The sequence below is a fragment of the Meriones unguiculatus genome, chromosome 4, assembly GCF_030254825.1.
Source record: "Meriones unguiculatus strain TT.TT164.6M chromosome 4, Bangor_MerUng_6.1, whole genome shotgun sequence".
In the NCBI taxonomy this organism is placed as follows: Eukaryota; Metazoa; Chordata; class Mammalia; order Rodentia; family Muridae; genus Meriones; species Meriones unguiculatus.
The window spans coordinates 88,296,494-88,315,679 of record NC_083352.1 but is presented as its reverse complement, the minus strand read 5'-3'; the positions used below and the strand labels follow the sequence as shown (position 1 = coordinate 88,315,679).

The 19,186-nt window shown below is 51.3% G+C and overlaps 2 protein-coding genes across 2 annotated transcripts in view; both read left to right on the top strand.

Moving 5' to 3' along the window:
* Positions 1 to 19,186, top strand: part of Cfap251 (cilia and flagella associated protein 251) — a 69,623-nt gene that overhangs the window by 37,937 nt on the left and 12,500 nt on the right. Inside the window, exons 16-19 of the mRNA XM_060382389.1 lie at positions 6,292 to 6,406; positions 7,174 to 7,337; positions 10,392 to 10,482; positions 10,678 to 10,821. Coding sequence (XP_060238372.1) covers positions 6,292 to 6,406; positions 7,174 to 7,337; positions 10,392 to 10,482; positions 10,678 to 10,821 — 514 coding nt within the window. The remainder of the gene's footprint in view (positions 1 to 6,291; positions 6,407 to 7,173; positions 7,338 to 10,391; positions 10,483 to 10,677; positions 10,822 to 19,186) is intronic.
* Positions 2,162 to 2,849, top strand: LOC110545347 (translation machinery-associated protein 7-like). The gene has a single exon (XM_060381290.1). The coding sequence runs from the start codon at positions 2,679 to 2,681 to the stop codon at positions 2,847 to 2,849; it is 171 nt and encodes a 56-aa protein (XP_060237273.1). The 5' UTR covers positions 2,162 to 2,678.

Below are 19,186 nucleotides of genomic sequence, written 5' to 3'. Positions count from 1 at the left end.
AGGTGAAGTGGAATGGGTGTGGCAGTCTAGAGGGCTTCTAGCTACCCCCCGCTAGGTCCCAAATAATCGAGACAGAGTCCTCTTGGAATTATAAAAAGGCTTTAAGGCACCCTAACTGGGCAGGTATCAACGCTCTAAGCTTTTTTGCTATTCCCCAGCTTCACACCCCAAGTCACCTGCCATAACTGTTCCTGCCTGGGCTGCTTCTGTCCTGTCAGGCCAGCCTCAAGGCCACATGCTCATGGTCCATACTGCCCATGGTGACTTCCTTACTTCTCCCTCCCCACCTCGTGGCCCCCATCTGTCCCCAAGCCCAGGAACCTAAGCTCCGCCTACTTCTCTTTTGCCCAGCTCTAGGCTGTCAGCTACCTTATTTAACCAGTCAGAGAATATTGGGGGGCAAAGTTCACACAACATCACTTGTGTACGCGAGAATACACTCCTCTGGGCCTCAACCAGATCTTGGAGACCAGCAATTAGCATTAAAATACATAGCAGGGGCCAACCGGCCAGCAGGCCGGGTGGTAAAAGTAGGCACAAGCAAAGCACCCTCAGGGGATGGCACTGCAGTGAAGGGGGCAGCCTGCTTGTGAGTAGGTGGGGCGACAATGGTGGGCACAATGACTGGAAGGACAGATGTGGAGAGGGAGTTCCTGAGGGCGGATGGGCTGGGGGAAGCTCACGGGCAGGACCTGAAAGAACGAGGTGTTTGGGGTCCGAGGAATTCTGAGGAACTGGGGAGGGCTGAGTGGAGAGGGTGGGCAGGCAGCCTGCAGGGCTCCTGACCTCTACTTTCCATCCCAGGACGGGGCTGTGGGGTGCAGAGTGAGGGGGACAGCCAGGGGAGGAGGTGAAAGCGGTCTGAAGTTGGCAGACACCGGTGCCCCTGGAAATGAGGCCAGCAGTATTAGAAGAGTCAAAAGTGAGACATAGAGCGGACTTCCCCACACGCCTTGACAACTGAGGCCCAAGTAGCCAGAAAGAACGGAACTGACCTGGAATGAGATGGGAACGGCGGGGAAGGAGAGACTTGAGATCTATCCTTGGACAAGGCAAGTTGAGATCCCACTGCAGGTGAGAGCACCTGAGTTACACTCTGATCGTGTGTGGAGGTTGAGTTTAGCAGAGGATGCTGGGCCGTGAGGCAGGAGACTGGAGGGAAAGAGGTGGGGGGGGGGTTGTAGACCACAGCCTGGGCTTCCAGAGCCACATGTCTGTGAGGGGATCACCTTCCTCCCTGTGCACGTGGCCTTTTGTCAGGAGGTGGGCGGGACATAAGTTCTAGGGCCCGTGGGCCTCAGGTTTCCCTCACTTTGGTCACGGACAATGGTACCTGCAACCCAACCACTTTGTCCTCAGCTGCCCACAGCCTTGCAAGGTTTGGGGAGCCTTTCGTGGTTTCCGGGGAACCAAGACAGGCAGGCAGGCCAAGATTCAACCCTCAGTTCTTGCTCTGATTCTGCCCTCTACTAGGGACCGCACAGAGGGTCCGACCCAGTCAATCCCGCAGGGAGGGAGCCTCTCTTCCAGTGATTGGGTGCCAGTGAATGTGGCTAGAAAGATGCGGCAGCAGCAGTGTGCTTAGGCTGTTGGAGAGAGATCAGAGTTTTAATTTCTTGGTCGGTTTTAGTTTGTTTCTGAGACGGGGTCTTGCTATGGAGTCCAGTTTGCCAAGTGTTGTGGATACAGGCGTGCACCATCACGCCTGGCCACGACGGAGTACAGCTCAGATGAGGTTTCCAAAGCCCCAGGGACCCCAGGCTCCCTTCCTGGTTGTTTTAGTGTTGCTTGTTTTTCTGTTTGGGACACTGTCTCATTCTGTAGGCCAGGCTGACTTTAAACAGCAAGCCTCCTGCCTCGACCTCTCAAGCGCTGGGATTACAAGCACGAACCATCACTCCTGCCCACTCCCCGAAAACCAGCAACAGTTCTTTTCCAGAAGGCAGGAGGAAAAATGACAGAGCCCTTGTGTCTTGTGACACGAAGCAGAGTCTGACACGGTGTTTAGAATCCTTGAGGTTCAGGAAGCTCTTCATGCTCCCTCTTTAATGGACACACACTTGTGAGCAAAGAAATTGAATTCGCAGGGTAGGAGATGCAGGCGCAGCATGCCTCAGGCTCGATGCTCCTGCTAACAGTTATTAACCATCTACGACAGACAGCGGCTGCTGTGAGGCTGCTTGTCCCTCGGTGTGCATGTGCTGTGTGTGTGTGCTGTGTGCCTGCATTCATGTTTCTGCCTATTGATCATCTATCCAAAGCTGGCTCAGAGCACCTTTCAAGAAAATACAGAGTCGGAGAGATGGCTCAGTGGCTAAGAGCACGGGTTGCTTTCCCAGAGCACCTGGGTTCAATTCCTAGCACCCGCATAGCAGCTCAACTGTCTGTAACTCCCGTTTCAGGGGACCTGACACAGCCATACATGCAGGCTAAACACCAATGCACATAAAAGAAAAGTAAGTGAATCATTTAAATGAAATAAAATAAATCTACTAAAAAGAGAATAGTGTTCAAGGCTAGAAGCAGCTCTCCCCAGGTTAACAAGTACTTGCTTGTAGGAGCCTGACCATGGAGAACTGGCCCCCGAGTGTTGTCCTCTGACCACACACCCCCCAGTAACAGAAAGAAAAATTAAAAATAATTACTATGGAGGGACTGGGGAAGGGGCTGTCGGCATCATGTCCAGCTGCAAAGGTGGCAAAAAGAAGCCCCTGAGACAGCCGGAGGAGCAGGCCAAGGAGATGGATGAGAAGGCGTTCAAGCAGAAACAGGAAGAAGAGCTAAAGGCCAAGGCCGCAGGGCAGGGGTCCCTGGCCACAGGTGGAATTAAGAAATCTGGCAAAAAGTAAGCTGTTCCTCATATCTGAGCTGATGGTGACCCCCTCCCATTCCTATTTAAACATCTGGATCCCATGCCATAGCGTCTCTGCCACCTACGGCTAGAATGAAGTGTTATCCTGGAGCCTATAGTACATTGTAATAAACTTTTGTAATAAATACAAAAAATTAGTATCTCAGCATCTTGGCTAAACTCAAGCATAGAAAAATAACTTGGCAAGGTTGGAGGTCAAATTCATAAAGCGTTTATATGAAGAGCATGTATAACACTGTATAACCGAGACCTCCTCCTCCTCCAGTTCCAGAACATTCCTCTTCTTCCAAAACAAGAGCCCCTTGCTTCAGCCATCCCCCAAGTTAGAGAGATAACGAGTCCAGTACCCACAGTTCAGTTGGGGGAGGAGCTGCCTTCTTGAGATGGATCTAAAAGAATTGTAAAATGTGTTCTAAAGTGTTTGAAAGAACAGGGAAAGGCAGCTCCCAGAAGAAGGCCGGCATCCGCGGGAGCAGATTCACGGCAGCCTCTCTCCGTGATGCAGACGAGAGCAAAAGTGATTGACGGTGCCGAGCGCTGGCAAGGGTGTGAGGAAACGGGCTCTCTTGTCCAACCACTGTTGGGGGTGTAAATTGGCGTAACCTTTGGGGAAAGCAATTTGTCACCCTCTGTTAAATTTTATATCCTCTGACTTCTAGGAATGGAGCCTGCAGAAGCGCCCGTGCGCTTATGCCAAGGCATAAGTAAAAGGATCTCTTGTTTGGAAATATGTTTTGAAATGGAAGCCATCCAAATGTCTGTTAATAGGGCATTGGTTAAGTGGCGTCTTGTGAGTAGACCAGCACACAATGACGCTTTTAGCAGAGGGGAAAATAAGAATGAGATAGCTGTCTGTGCAGTAACGTGGCAGAACCTCCAAGACAGGGTAAGAAACCAAGCAAATTGCCAAGTGTGAACAGTATAATTCTCTCTTCATAGGAAATCATGGCTATGTAAATTTTTGGTGAGTCATATGTACCGAGCAGTTACCCGTGGCTTTCTTGGGACAGGGGGCAGCACTGTAAAAGGCAGATGTCCTATGCTATGTATGTCTAAAGGCTTGAGCTTTTTTTTTTTTTAACAATGGCGATGAAACACCTTTCAGTCAGAGTGAAGAGATAGGAACTTGTAAAATTGGTCGACAGGTTGGTTGACTGTCACTGGCTGACAGTAACATACCACGTCCCAGAAACTGTTTTGAGTGTTTTTTCTTGCTCTATTCACTGAGTTGCGTAGGTCAAGAAAGCATCCATCACACCCAGAAGGTAACTGGCTCCTGGGTGGGGATCTGGCTCGGTGTGTAGAATGCTTGCCTTCCCTGTACAAAGTCCTCGGTTCAATCCCAACCTCCTAGTACCTCAGGTGAAGACAAGAGGACCATTAATTCAAGTCTGCCCTTGTGTCCCTGGAGGCCACTGACCTGCTCCTGTCCCGGACTTACCTATCTGCCCCTGTGAGGACAACTTTATACTCCTGTAGGTGGAGCCGTACTGCACGTGACCTTTTCGTGGCTGGCGTTTTTCACTTAACATGTTCTTGAGACTCAGCCCCTTGGTGGCACGGTGCTTTGTCCCAGCTGGCATAGTGGGTAAGTCAGCCAGCTTTGTAACTGCCGAGGGTTGGCCCTGTCCCGTTCACCCGTGCCTCTGCCGATGGCGATAGACATTTGCACCGTTTGCGCTTTGTGGTGGTCATGAGCAGTAGGGTATAGGGTATAGTTTCCTGAATGGCCGTAGGATCGGCATTTCTGGGTCGTTTGAGTAACTCTGACTGTTCCCACAGCCCCTGCCCCCATCCTACAACTCCCCCAGCCAGGGACGAAGGTCCCAGTCTTTTTGTACCTTGTCTCTGGGTTCTCAGCCGTCTTCCCCCGCCTCTGCCCAATTGCCAACATGTGTCAGGGCCTCAGGAAAAGGCATCAAGTGGTACGTTCTCTACCTCGTTGGCGCTGTAGTGTTCCAAATGGCTGAGGCCCCCCACAGCCCAGCAGAAAGCTCACCTTGAAAACAGCCCCTTCCCCTGTGTCCCCTTGCTGTACCCCCCCCCATGTATGTCCCCTACCTTCTCCTGCCTCTTCCTGATGCCCAGTTCTCCTGCTGTCCATGCTGTTAACACTCTCTGTCTCTGAGCCATCGTTTGGATGGATCGCCCCGTCAGGAATACCGCACGTCCTGGGGCTCAGTGCCGCCCCACACTTCTCACCTCCTGTCAGCTCTTTGTCTCCTGTCCCTGCCGGTCTGTGGCCTCGGTAGCAGGGGCCATACAATGCACACCTCTGCCTCCTGACTACCTTACCGCATGCTGACATGGGGATGTGCTCTCACAGGCTGGTGCGGTAGGATCCAGTACTTGCATCCGCAAAGGGACCTCACCTTAGAGGAGGAGATTCCTGTTCGGTGAAGCCACCGGAGTTAGAGCAATCCACGCTGGATACAGTGGCATGCACCTGCAGTTCTGTCAGGGCAAGGGGTGCTCTTGAACCAGGAGGTTGAGGCCAGCCTGGGCAAAACACCAAGATCATTACAGTTAAAAAAAAAAAAAAGGATCCGATGTGGTGGCACACACCTATGATCCCAGAACGTGGGAGGCAGAGGCAGGCGCGTCACTGTGAGTTCGAGGCCAGCATGGTCTACAGAGTGAGTCCAGGACAGCCAGAGCTACAAAGAAAAACCCTGCCTCAAACAAAACCAAACCAAACAGTGTGGCCAGTGAGATGTAGTTAATCCTGGGATCCACATGATGGAAGCATGTCCCCTGACCCCCATCTGTGCAGTAAGACAGCCCCACACCTGAACAATAAGAAATTTCAAAGTCGAAGAGGCCTGACTGGTGTCATTGCCACTTGCTGCGCCTTGGTTTTGGCGATACGCGTGTCCCGCAGACTGGTACTAGAGCTGTCTGGAACAGAGGAAGGCATCTCTCACACTCCTGCCTGTGGGCCTGCCCTGGAGGAACCTTGTCTCTGCTCACATCCCACTGAAGGCATGCCGTTTCCTCGAAGGCATTTTTCTTGTCTGCTGTTCATAGACAGTTTCTTAGGGCGTAATGTTGAGAGGGAAGTCAGCCCCAAGCAGCTCTTCACGGTCAGAGTTCCCTGGAGCATTCGCTGTGGGAGCCGGCGCCCTTGTTTTCGGCAGCCTCTGGCAGTGCTTGAACGAGAGGCTCGTACACAGGGATTTGCTGCGTGACAAGACAGGAAATTCAGGGTCGCAGATACATAAGGAGTCCAGGGCGGTGGTGCGTGCCTGTCGTCCCAGCACTCAGGAAGCTAGGGCAAGGACAGCTGTGAGTGCCAGGCCAGCCTGGGCCTCAGCAAACCCCCAAACATCAACAAAAGTATGATGGTGTCAATTCCAGCCTTAAAACACACGCTGAAGTTTATGGAGTTTACACACACTCTCTTTCTCTCCCCTCTGCAGAAAGACGCTTCTTGGACCAGCTTATGGATCTCCTATTGAGTACGCGCAGGTGCTCCCAGCAAAATCCACGCTTGAGCTGCAGAAGCGCTACTTGGTGTTCATTAACAAAGACAAGGTAGCGGCCCCCTCACCCCCCACAACAACTGTACACTGAGTCCAAATAGTGGGAGGCCCAGGGCTGGTGAGATGGCTCAGCCAGTAAAGGCGCTCACTGCCTCGCCTGACCACCTGAGTTTGAGCCCTGGGGTCCAGGAGGAGGAGAGACTGACTTGGGAAAGTTGTTCTCTGACTTCCAAACGTGCAGTGAGGCACCAGTGTCCCTTCCCAAACAAATACATTTAATAACAAAGCAGACTATAAAACCCATGGGGCTTTGGCTCCTCTGGGGTACAGAATTGCCTCTGCACGGGTCATTGGCCACGGGTTAGCAAGAGCGGCTTCCGGAGGGCGTTTCTTTCTCTCTGTTTTGATTCTGTGTCTGTGTGCATACGGAAGTCAGAGGACTTTCAGGCGTCATTTCTCTCCTTCTTCCCTGTGGGTCTCAGGGTAGAACCCAGTCAGGCTCGGCAGCCAGCGCCTTTACCCACTGAGCCATCTCCTGGGCTCCGAGGAGACCTTTCTGAGCTATGTTCTCGAAGGTCCCCAGTGAAAACTCATGGCCTTCTATAGGTCGCTTTCCTATCTTTTTATTCACCTGAAAAAACTAATTTACGTGGACGATCCACATGTCAGTTGCAGCAAGTTATATGTTAAACTTGACTGAGATGGATGGCGCCAGCTGTGTGCGCGTAGCAGAAGTGTCTCTAGGAGGTAAAGCCCGAGTGTGCCAGGCTAGCCGGAGAGTAGTCAAGTCTGAGTGTCTAAGCCCTCTTGCCTCTCTAGGTTGGACTCCAGATCTTGCCAATCGACGGTAACCCGCACAAAACATGTGCTATCATTTGCCATCCGAATGGGGTGGCAGGGATGGCCCTTTCCTACGATGGCACCTATGCCTTCACAGCAGGAGGCCGAGATTCCTCAGTGGTGCAGTGGCAAATCAACCTGAGGTATGTGAGGGGCCATGTCCTGGCCCCATGAGGAAGGTGTGTGTGTGTGTGCGTGTGCATGTATGTGCCTGAGAAGGCCAGAGGAGGGCATTGGATGCCCTGGAGCTGGAGTAAATGTGGTTGTGAACCACCCACAAGTGTGCAAGCGTGTCTAACCACTGAGCCATCGTGCCAGCCTTTAGGTCCTTTCTTTTCACTCAGTTACAGCAGACAGTTTGCCGAGTGCCTGCTACACGCCCCCTGTTGTGCTAGGACAAAGCAGAACCTATCTCTCAGGGCGCTTCCTGTTGACATTAATGCGCAGGCCCCAGGCTGCTGTGCAGTCTCACGGGCCATGCACCGCCTTTCCAGCCTGGATGGTGAGGGTGCCCCTGGCTCCACCTGGCTCCCTGCAGTGTTTCTCAGTATCTGCTCATACCCATGCTGGCCAGAGACCAAGGCCAAGTCTCCAAAGTGGGCATTACAGAAACAGTAAGTCAAGAATCTGTTGTCTCTTGGCATTTCTTAATCCCTCCCTGCCCTGAGAGGAGACCCGTTTTCCTTAAAGTGGGGCTGGAAAATTCTAGACTCGTACATCAAAGAAAATGGGGATTTTCATGTCAAAGAGATATGGCTGGCTTTCAGTGTAGCTTGGAACCTCTGCTCTGGAACCTGGGAAGTTTCTTCCTATGCCCCTGGTCCTTAGATTCTGTCTGTTAAGTGGGGGTAACAGCTTTCATAGGGTCCTGTACGGACCAGGCAGGTTTACATATGTGAATGCAGTGACCAGCCTAGAGCTAAGGCCTTTTTAAGGCCTGGCACCCTTCCTTCCTTTTCTTCCTGAAAAGGGCGTTTATGAATGAGATGGGACAGGCGCTTGAGGTGACCCTCCCATCCATCCAAATGCAGCGATCTGAGCGCACCAGGGCAGAGCAGATGAGTGGGCAGCAAGATGGTGTCCTGGTGACCCTGTCCACTTGTGCTCGAGGGTCGGACAGCAGCTCCTCAGAGCTACCGTCCTCCCTCAAAAGGCAGCCTGATTCATGGCTCCCGGGAACGCCTGCCCCCGCCATCTGCCACGCACACATCTTTCTCCTCATGGCAGATGTTCACGCTTTCCTTCTTACCCTGAACTTGAGTGAAAATAGCTGGCAAAGTCTGTTTCTGGTGCCGTGGCAATGGCTTTAAAACTGCAGTTGCAACTCTGCCTTTTGCCTCTGCTGTCTGGAGCGAGCATCAGGGAACTCGGAAACTGGAAGTGAGCTAGTTCTCCACCCAGAAGCATTTCCCTAACAGGCTGGATGTGTCACCCACTTGTCACCTGCAATCTTTGAGGCCAGTGGCACAATGCTGGGGGGCAGTGAAGTCCCCACTCTCATTTTTGGTCCTCAGTCATTGTGGGACCTAGAAGGGATTTCCAGTGGCTTCCCTATGCTTTGGCTAGAATCCAGGCTTCTGAGAATTTCAATTTAATCTGTTGTGGGGACAAAGGATCATTATAAACTAATTAGCACTTTATTGCTGCTTCTGGTTAATATGTTCAGCATTTCACTAATGGAAAGAAATGTAAAAGCCCCAAACAAGCAAGCAATACAATTCTCTAAGAGGGCCCAGGCTGCAACTCTGATAGAGAGCTCGCCTCGCATGCAGGCAGCTCTGGGTTTCATCGCGAATACCACACAGATGCGCGTGCTGGCTAGTTTTACCCCAGCTTGACAAAAGCTAAAGTCATCTGAAAGCCCAGAAAGTTGGGATGTCCTAGGGAGCTGAGCGTATCTGTGGTGACAGGCTCCATGTCACTTCTGGTCCTGATACCCTGTTCCATGACAGCATGTCTGAAAGTGGCTTTGCTACCCCCTGAGTCAGGGTCAGGCAAGTTTTGGCTAGCTGATTGCGTGTCTTCGCAGGCTCCTGTCAGAGCTAAGACATAGGGGGAAGACGAGGCCGTGCAGGAGAGCACCTCAGGCCCCTGTGGTGAACAAATGCGCCGGGCCCTCCCCTAGACCCAGCAACAGGGCAGAGGGCATTTTGTGGCTCTCATGAGAAGGGTAAGGACGTGTCCGTGCCGTCAGCCCTTGGTACGAACAGAGCTGCACTTCTGGGCTTGGCCCTGTCCAGGGCGTTTTACACAGTCACCTTGATGCCACCCTCACAGCCACCCTGGGAGACAAGTGTTACCCTTAACCCCGTGTTGATAAGCTTCCAAGGGGTCTGTTGACGGCTCGAGTGATGGGATGGTTCCCAAGGGGAAAAAAAAGCCCATGGCAAATCCTTGATGCGTGTGCACGTAGTTAATTCTTCTGGCAGTCTGTATGACCCTACCTACTTTGCAGATGAGGAAACTGCGCAGAGGTGGGTATTCTCATGGTCACGCAGCTTGCAATCGGCAGTCAGGGCTCATGTCACGCCCCCGTGGTTCCGGCTCTGGCTGCTTTACTTCCTCACTGGGCACCTTCACTGAAGAGGGTTCTGATTCACAGAATTAGCAGAAATCCAGTGAGTGGCTTTTTTTTTTTTTTTTTTTAAACAGTGACTTTAGATTATTTGCCTTTTGTGTGAGGAAAAGTCGTTTGGGCCCATGCAAAAGTAGGTATTCTTCCCATTCAAAGGGCCTATTTTGGGAGAATCTGACCTTGTATTAGAGAGCGGAGGGTTATTTTTATCCGCTTGGCATGGGTCCCTGTGATCTCCTGGGTTTTTCTGGAAGCAATTAGCCCGACAGCTCACCTGCACAGCACCCCTCAGCTTAAGAGGGTTCAGGTCTCAGACTGGAGGTCCTCCTCCCGCCCCCAGGAGAGATGTGGTCCCCAAAGAGTGCAGACAAATTGCCAAGCACCTGCCCTGTTATCAGAACAAGAATGTCGCCTTAGTTAAGGTGGGTGCCCTGTGGGGCCGCACTCCACATTTGAAATGGAGTCTCCTGTCATGGGCTTGGTCACCGGGGACTTTCCAAGGCGAGCTGCGGAGACCCCGACTGCACAGGCGCCGTGGGTGCCCTTCAGAGGCCGCCCTCTGTGCGGCTCCACAACTTCATGCATGAGTGCTCCCTAACGCTGATGTTCTCCATTGTTCCAGTGCCCTGGACGCGGCCGTTTCTCTTGGCGGTGAAGACTTGACCCCGTTCTATGGTCTGGTGTCTGGTGGCAGGGAAGGAAAATTCTACAGGGTAATTGTCATCAGAGTAAACACTTCCTGGGGAGCACCTAGGCTGTAGAGTCAACACTGGGGATGAGCCCTCTCTGCTTTTCCACAGAGCTCCCTTCCCCCACTAGGCTTAGAATCCACTTTCTGGAAAGTGTCCCTTTGGTGGCTGTTTCTGACCTGAGGGGGACTGTGTGTGTTTCTGCTTCCTTTGACACAGGAGCTGGAGGACTATTTTTACTATTCTCAGATCCGCAGTCAGGGCATCGACACGATGGATACCAGGCAGGTGTCGGAGCACATCAGTCTGTCGGAGCTACCTTTCGTTATGAGAGCGATTGGTTTTTACCCGTCGGAGGAGAAGGTAGGCAGGACGCAAACAAGATCAGCGCCGGAACGGGCTATTTATAACGCGTGCCTCTGGGAAAAAGCACTGTAGGCCAGCCTGGAAACATGCCATTTTTCTGAAGCAAATAGATGACCAAGAGGGTTCTAAGACTTTCCAACGAACTCCTGATAACTGACCAGAGGTAAAGATGTGTCCGTTCTCAAAGACGGGTTCTTGCTACGCGTGTGGCGTTGACGCGGCGAGGCCTCTTAAGCCTCTGCTGCCTGGTTTCTCTGGCCAGCACGAGTATGTGCAGAAACTGAGAAACCCTGCAGAGAGCCAGGGTCTCTGTGTAGCCCTGGCCAGCCTCAACTCACAGAGACGCGCCTGCCTCTGCCTCCAGAGTGCTGGGATCAAAGGCGTGCGTCACCACCACCTAGCCTGCGACCCCTTTTTGGCCCAGGAAACTTTTACACTGTCCTGGGTATATTGGTGTATGAAATAGGTACACAAATCAAACATTTGCTGATAGTAAACTATGAAGAAGCCTACTTCAGAAGAATTGTTTGCTTTCTATACAGTTGCAGTATTTGTTAAAGGCAAAAAGGAATTTTCACACTAGGGAAATGGGCATGCTTTTTTTTCTTTGCATGAAAATGAGATCTTCGAGTTGAATATCTGGTGCTGCCGGGTGTAGAGGGCCTTCAGTGTTTTGCAGAGGTGGCTGAGATTTGGCTTTGTAATTGTTAGTACCAAAAAATACTGCTTCCCCTATAATCCCAGCACTTGGGATGTGGAGGCAGCAGCTTCAGAAGTTCAAGGTTGCCCTCAGCTACATAGCAAATTGGAGGCCAGTCAGTCTTGTCGCAAAACAAAACAAAATTAGAACCCATTAGAGTTTTGCTGAACTCTCGTCAAATGTGATATAGCCATACCTGTATCTTTTAAACAAAGAATTGGCATTATATGGTATAAATATGTACGTTATACAATATATCAGTGTTAAGCTGTGCGCATACATATGTATTTTAATGAGGGTATGTTCATGAGTATAGCACTAACATTCTAACTTTCCATTGTTTGTGAGCTTGCTGGTAAAAATTTCTTAATGATGTGCCTTTAAGAGCCGTGTGCCCAACTGACTCCTCCCCCAGCTGACGATGCTGGCTCTGGAGACACAGCTGCGTTGAGCATCTCTGTTTCCATGGTTCAGAGTCCAAGTAGAACTTAGACTGCATCAGAGAACACGGGCTTTAAGACCGCGTTGCCAGCCAGGTATGGTGGCACTCACCTGTGATCAATGGCCAAGAAAGCGTGCACAGCCCACATAAAAGTATTCCCCATGCTGGCATTCTGTTGCCATCCCAAGCCCAGGAATTCCAGGCTAATTTATCCTGCTTTTTGTTTGTTTTGGGGTTTTCTTTATTTTATTTTATTATTCTTTTTTAGAGACCCATTTTTTGTTTTGTTTTGTTTTGTTTTGGCTTTGGTTTTCTGATGTAGGGTCACCCCATGCAACTCTGCCCTGGAACTTGTTATGCAGACCAGGCTGCCTTCAAATTCATAGAGATCTACCGGCCTCTGCACCCAGAATGCTGGGATCAAAGGTGTGTATGACACTGTGCCCCGCCAGTTACAGCTAGATTTCACAAAGTAATGTTCTTAGACATTGTTTCCTAAGCTGGTCATTGTATCAGAATTCCTTTGAACATTTGTCAAGTAAGTGAGATGGGAACCCTAGGCCTCACTACAGGCTGAAAACTGCAGCTGGCCGGACGGGAGCCTGACAGTGGAGGGCCTCGTCTCTCTGTCTAGGCTCTTTCAGATGTGCAGCCATGTGGAAAGCCCCTGCCTCTGATGCTGGCTCTGAGCAGTGTTTTCCAGGGCCACTTACCATCAAAGATGGGGGCCTCAGCACACACCACAGGATCATTTGTCAGGGATCCTCTTTGGTTGTAAGTCACGGGTACCTAAGTCATGCCAGGTTTTGGTTCAAAGAATCCGAGTCTTAGATAGAGGCAGTGCGCAGCTCAGCCAAACCAAGAGCCTCAACTTCAGGGAGCCCCCTTCTCTCTGGGTCTTCCTCGCCTTTGAGCTGTGGTCTATCCTCAACCCTGCCTGTGCCTAAGAGGCCACAAACCCAGATACAGGAAGCAGCCTCCTTCCCAGAGCCCCGGCCACCACCTGGTAGCAGTGGGTGTGACCTCATCACTGTCTAGAAGCACACACCGCCCAGGCTGCCAGGCCTGGCCACCCACCCTTCCTAGAGTCTCAGACAGGCTCAGTCCAGCCTCACTGTAAGGGCTTGAGCAGGGTGGCATGGCTCTCAGCTGAGAGTCTGCTTGGGCCCCGGATGTAGCTCAGCGGTGGAGCTCTTGCCTGGCACGTGGGTCCCAACCCTAGCTCTGTATGGGACAATGGTGGCACCCACCTCCTGGGTTTCTGTGGAGATTTTGTGGGCAACTAGCTGTTTAGCTTAGTCCATGGGGCATGGTAAGTGTCTGGAGAGCATCCTTCTCATATTCCTGCCCCAGGCCAGCCTATCCCAGGCTACAAAATTCAAGGCTCCCCACCCTTTTCTGCGCTGGGGATAGAACCGAGGGCTTGGCCTACGCTCAGCAAGCACTCTGACGCCAAGCCGTTTCTCCAGCCCACAAACGTTCAAGGTTATCCTCGGCTATGTAGCAAATCCTAGCTAGCCTGGGCTACATAAGACCCTGCCTCAAAAAAAAGCCCAAATGACAAAAACAGTAACAGTAGCAAAATTACAATTATGAAGTGGCAACAAAAAAACAATCATATGGTTGGGGTCCCCACACCATGAGGAGCTGTATTACTGGGTAGCAGTGTTAACCACTGGGCTAGAGGCATAGCTCAGTGTGTGGGTCTGGCCTGGCCAAGGTCCGGATTCCACCCCATCCCCCCCCCACACACACTCCGCACTGTGCACAGAAATGCATTTACTCTGGAGACGTCGCCTGAGGCTGCCGAGATCCAGATGCTCCCCACACAGGCATGCAGACTTTGTTAGCCCGTGCGCTTGCTCATGTCCGAGGCTGCACAGGACGTTTCTGATCTGTTGTTCGCGCGTCAGATTCATAGTGATCAAAAAAAAATTCTTTTCAGGGCTTTTAAACGCCTAAACCTGGCTCTGCTGAGGTTCATGGACCACTTCCTAAGGAGGCGTAACTGTGCTGCCGCCGCTCCACCCCGCTTCCCCAAGAACTCGTATGGAGAAGTTGGCCTAGGCAGCTGGGGCACACATAAGACTCGGGTGCAGAGCCAAACCAGCTCCCTCCCAAGACTATGCAGTATTCATAGTTTTCTTACATCATCGTAGCCATCTCCGGGACTTGAAGCCAAAGCAGTAAATTGAAGTCAGATTTCACAAGAATACAACCTTCCCCGAAGAATTCCTAGCCCCCGAGGTGCATGTGTGTAGAGCGTGTCTGGTGAGGCTGACTGAAGAGGGAGGGACTTCCAAGTCTTCATTCTGTTTGTTTGTTTTGAATCCTCCAGCCCTGATCTCTGGAGAGGTAAGGATAGGCGTGTGCCACACTCCTCTTTAGCTGGCTGACGAGCAACATGTCTGACAAGGTAGAAGGAGCCGGAATGAAGTATCCAGGCCTACCACCCCTGTCAAGAAGGCAGCCTCCACGGTCCTTCCGACTCTGGGGACAGCCTGGGTGCCGTGCTTGCTCCCGCCTCTCAAAGCCCTCTTCCCGTTTGGCTGGCCCAGCACTGAGTAATCTGCGCTGGGTTTTGTAGTGAATTAACATCAGTGCAACCTCCGAGTTCAATAAATTTAAGGCTAATCCTGGTAGAAACATATGTGCCCCCAGCAAGCGCCCCAATAGCAGGCGCTCAGCACATGTTAATTGAATGAGTGAGTAAATGAGCAAATGGCGCCCAGTGGCCTCATTCAACTGCAAGGACGAGGAGAAAAGCGGAATTCCTGGCATTACCATTCGCTCTCAGTTAATTACCAAGTTTCCCAACGTAGTGGGCAAACTCAGGAGCGGTACAATTCTACAGAAGTGTTTACAGAGGAATTGTTTGACTTTTCAATTGTGTGTGTGTGTGTGTGTGTGTGTGTGTGTGTGTAGGCCAAAGGGCAACTCGCTGGGGTTTGCTCTCTCCTACCTACCACGTGAGACCTAGGAATTGAACCCAGGTTGTCGGTCTTGGTGGCAAGCACCTTTAGCCACTAACCCACCTCATCAGCCCCAACACATGTCATTTTGAAAATGGATACCGGAGGCTGGAAAGATGTCTAGAAGTTAAGATCACTGACCACACTTCTAGAATACCCGGGTTCAAGTCCTGCTACCCACATGGTGGCTCACAACCATCTAGTGACTCTGGCTCTGGGGGATTTGCCGCCCTCTTCTGCCTCCGTAGGCACCAGCCATCCATGTGGCGCACAGACATACACGCTGGCAAAATACCCACACACATAAAAAAAATAACGTTTTTAAAAATTACAAAAGGATATATCCTCCAGAGAAAATGTCACACACGCAAGATGATGCCCGTGGGGAAAGGACGGTTATTTCAGGATTGCTGACTGCAGCAAAAACTGAAGAAACTGGCTGGGGAGATGGCTCTGCCGTTAAGAGCACTGGCCACTTCTCCGGGGGACCCAGGTTCAAGTCCCAGCACCCTCATGCCTCACAACTGTCTGTAACTTCAGCTCAGAGGACCTGATACCCGATTCTGGCCTCCAAGGGCATCAGGCACACATGCAGTGTACAGATATTCATGTGTGCAACACACCATACACACAAAAGAATACTTTTTTTTTTTTACAAAAATGGAAACAATTCTAACGCCCACTGATGGGACATAGGACCAATCAAGTAAGGCAGGCTTGTACTCAGAAGCTGTTGAAAGTGAGACTGACGGACTAGCCTGGGCTCAGTGGTGTGCTTGCCTCACCGGAGCTCTGGGCTCTGAGCGCCCAGCACTGCACAAAATCAGGTTCATTCCTCTAGCGCTCTGCCTTGGGGGAGAGTGAGCTGGAGGGAAGGGGCTCTAGTGGATAGTTCCTTATGTGGTGGTGCAGGCCTGTCATCCCAACCACTCAGGAGGCTGGGGCAGGAGACTGGTAAGCTCAAGGCCCATCTGGGCAACAGGGTGAGACCCTGTGTCAGACTGAACTTTGGTGTCTCAGTGGTAGTGCATTGACCCAGCATGTGTGAGGTCCCCGGGTCCCGTCCCCTGTACCATCTAATATTGGTAGTTAGCATTATTACTTGTGTGTTTGTGTACCTAACCTGAAGGAACAGGTTCCAGGCCTGTAATGGCACTCCTTTCTGGGGGCTGCGAGTTGGGAGAACACTCTCTTCCTGCTTTCTCCATACACTCTGAAGTGAGCTGGGCCCTCTGGGACGGGCTGAAATCTGACTGTGGTCTCATTCAGCAGGCTCAGGCGCTCCGGCTCTCTGCGCTTGACATCACCCTAGGCCTGATGCTCATCTCTTCCTCATTTTGCACACATGAGGCCTACTCCCTCAAGAATTCTCTTGAAATGCCAGGAAGGGCCACACATGAACTCACTTCACTGCACGTGACCACCTACCACGGGGCCCCCTGGCTCATCTCCTTCCCACGGGGCTCTCACCTTCCTTCCTTCCGCCTTGGGGCCATGCCTTGTTGGCCCACCAAGGATCTGAAAAGCTTGCTTGCTTATCAGCGTCCCCCTCTCCCTCCCTCCCCCCACCCTGCTCTGCTCAGGCAGGCAGCCTGTGTGTGGAGAGGGGAGGGGCTGGCACATATGTTTTCCTGCTATTCAGTTTTTTGAACTACCAGCATGTAGTTTGCATTGCTTTTGCATTCAGAACACACAACAACAACAACAAAACCCAGAAGATAAGCGTGCAAGATCCCCTCAAAAGCCCGGTGTGCTAATCTGTTAGAACGTGGTCCCAGCTGGGATAGAGTTCGCCGCCATTTGGTGCAAGCTTACCCATATGGAGGGGGAGAAACCTGAGAAGGAGATCACGGGCACAGCTCCTCCGCCTCTGAAAAAGTCCCCAGGGCTCTCAGCATGTTGGGTCCCGTTCTGAAAAGTAATACCAGGAGGTTATTTCCATCCTGAAGGTAAGAGAAACGGCCCAGTGTTCTAGGGGAGGCCTAGAGCAGGACCCAGCTAGCTTCCTGCAAAGATTACAAGGCAAAAGGATTTACACCTGAGCCTTTAAGTAAAGAAATACCAGAAGACCTGTGACCCACTGGCTAAAGCAAGCAGGAGATGATGCTGTAACCCACTGTGAAGTGGATAGGGAGCCCTTTCCCTCTTGCACCTAGCACCTGTGAGGATGTCCTTCGGGTTTTGGTCCTCCCCGTGGCCTCAGGAAGCATGCAGGCCCTTGCTTTATTTGTCATGCCCGTTTTGCAGGTGGTGAAAGTGAGGCTTGGAGCAGAGAGGAAGCTTGCAGTGCCACTCTGCCAATGAGGGCAGAGCCGCCGGGGTTTGAACACAGGCTGAGCCCAGGTGTGCCCGCCCAGGTGCAAAGGAGGAGGCCGATCCCTGAAGGGGAGACGCTGATACCTGCGCGTCGCTGGTGTTCTGGGGCTTTTGTTTGTTTGTTTGTTTGTTTGCTAGCCCCGCACTTGACCACTGGGCTGCACCCTGCTGGGGCATGTGCTTTTTCACAGCAAGCGTGCATTGATCTCTACCAGCCTCATGACTGTGAAAGGCTGGATGGCACGCAGAGACGGTGGGGAAAGACATATTTTTCTAAAATAGCAACGTTCTAGAATGGAACAGTTGCATGGCTGGCTTCTGCTGTGGCCCCACCCACCATTTAAAAACACAGCTTTACTGCGACATAGCATAGGCTGTACAATGTACCCACAGAGTGTGCAGTTAGGCGGCTTTCCGGTTGTTTCCAGAGTTGTGCGCTCATCAATGCTGTGCAACCCCAGGGTCATATTATCCCCCAGAGAAACCCCAACCCGTTACCAGCCACCTTCTGCCCCTCCCCCTCCCCCCCCCCCCCGCCTGGCAACTGCCAGTCTGTCTTCCGTCTGTGCAGCCTTGTCTATTCTTGATTGCATAAAAATAGATCATACAGTATGTGATATGTCTGGCTTAGTTCACTCGGCATGATGCGTTCGAGATTCAGAGTGTGGCAAGCATCAGTTTGTTTGTTTGTTTGTTTTTTAAGATTTTATTTTTTTGTTTGTTGTTCTTATTTGCTTGAGACTGAGTCTTTCTACATAGCCCTGGCTGTCCTGGAACTCACTTTGTAGACCAGGCTGGCCTTGAACTCACAGAGATCTACCTGCCTTTGCCTCCCCAAGTGCTGGGATTAAAGGTGTGTGACACCACACTGGCAAATATTATTATTATTATTATTATTATTATTATTTAATTTCATTTTTGACTTACTTTAATGTGTATGAGTATTTTGCCTGCATGCCACCAGAGACCAGAAGAGAGGGTCAGATCCCCTGAAAATGGGGTCATGGATGGTTGTGAGCCACCGTGTGGACACCGAGAACCGAACCTGGACCTTCTGCAAAACAAGAAATGTCAACTGCTGAGCGATCCTCCTGCCACTTATTATTTTAATTACTTAGTATGTGTGTGTGCATAGGCATCTGTGCGCAGCAGTGCAGAGCGCTTAACAGAGGTCAGAAGAAGAGAATGTCCCCTGAAGGAGTAGCAACTTTTAACTGTTGATCCTTCTCTTCAGCCCTGATGATGATGATGGTGATGGTGATGTGGAGACGTTGAGGATGGTGGTGAGGATGGTGGTGGTGGTGACAGTGGTGAAGATAATGTTAGTGGTGATGATGGTGATGATTACAGTGATGTGATGATGTTGAGGATGGTGGTGGTGGTGGTGATGATATTTCTTCGTTTTTAACTTTTTTGGGTTTGTCTGTTTTATTTACCTAAATGAGTATTTTGCCTGCGTTTATGTGTGTGTACTGTGTGCATACCTGGTGCCTATGGAGGTCAGAAGAGGAGATGATACCTTCTGAAACGAGTTCTGGATGGTTTTGAACCACGTGTGAGTGCTGGAATCCCGGTCCTTCACGAGAGCTCCTAACAGCTCCTCAGCTCCTAACAGCTGAGCCATCTTTTCAATACCCCTTCATCCCTCTCATTGCTGAGTAATATTCCGTTAGTGGATTTGCCACATGTTGTTTGTCTGTTCACAGGTTGATGACCATTTGGATTGTTTCTAGTGCGGCGCCATCATGAGTGATGCCACCCTGCGCAGTGCCTGTGGGGATAGCTTGCCCCTTCTCTTGTGTGTTCCTCGGGAGTGGAATCCCTTGTCGGGTGGGGATTTTGTATCTGTCTGTTGGAGGAATTTCTAGCCATGCTATTTCTTGACTGGAGGCAGCGTGCATCTGGGTGCTTTGGAGTGCCCAGGACCTGATT

What these genes read in the sequence shown, in the direction of transcription:
- LOC110545347 (XM_060381290.1), top strand. Translation starts at nt 2,679, where the DNA reads ATGTCCAGCTGCAAAGGTGGCAAAAAGAAGCCCCTGAGACAGCCGGAG.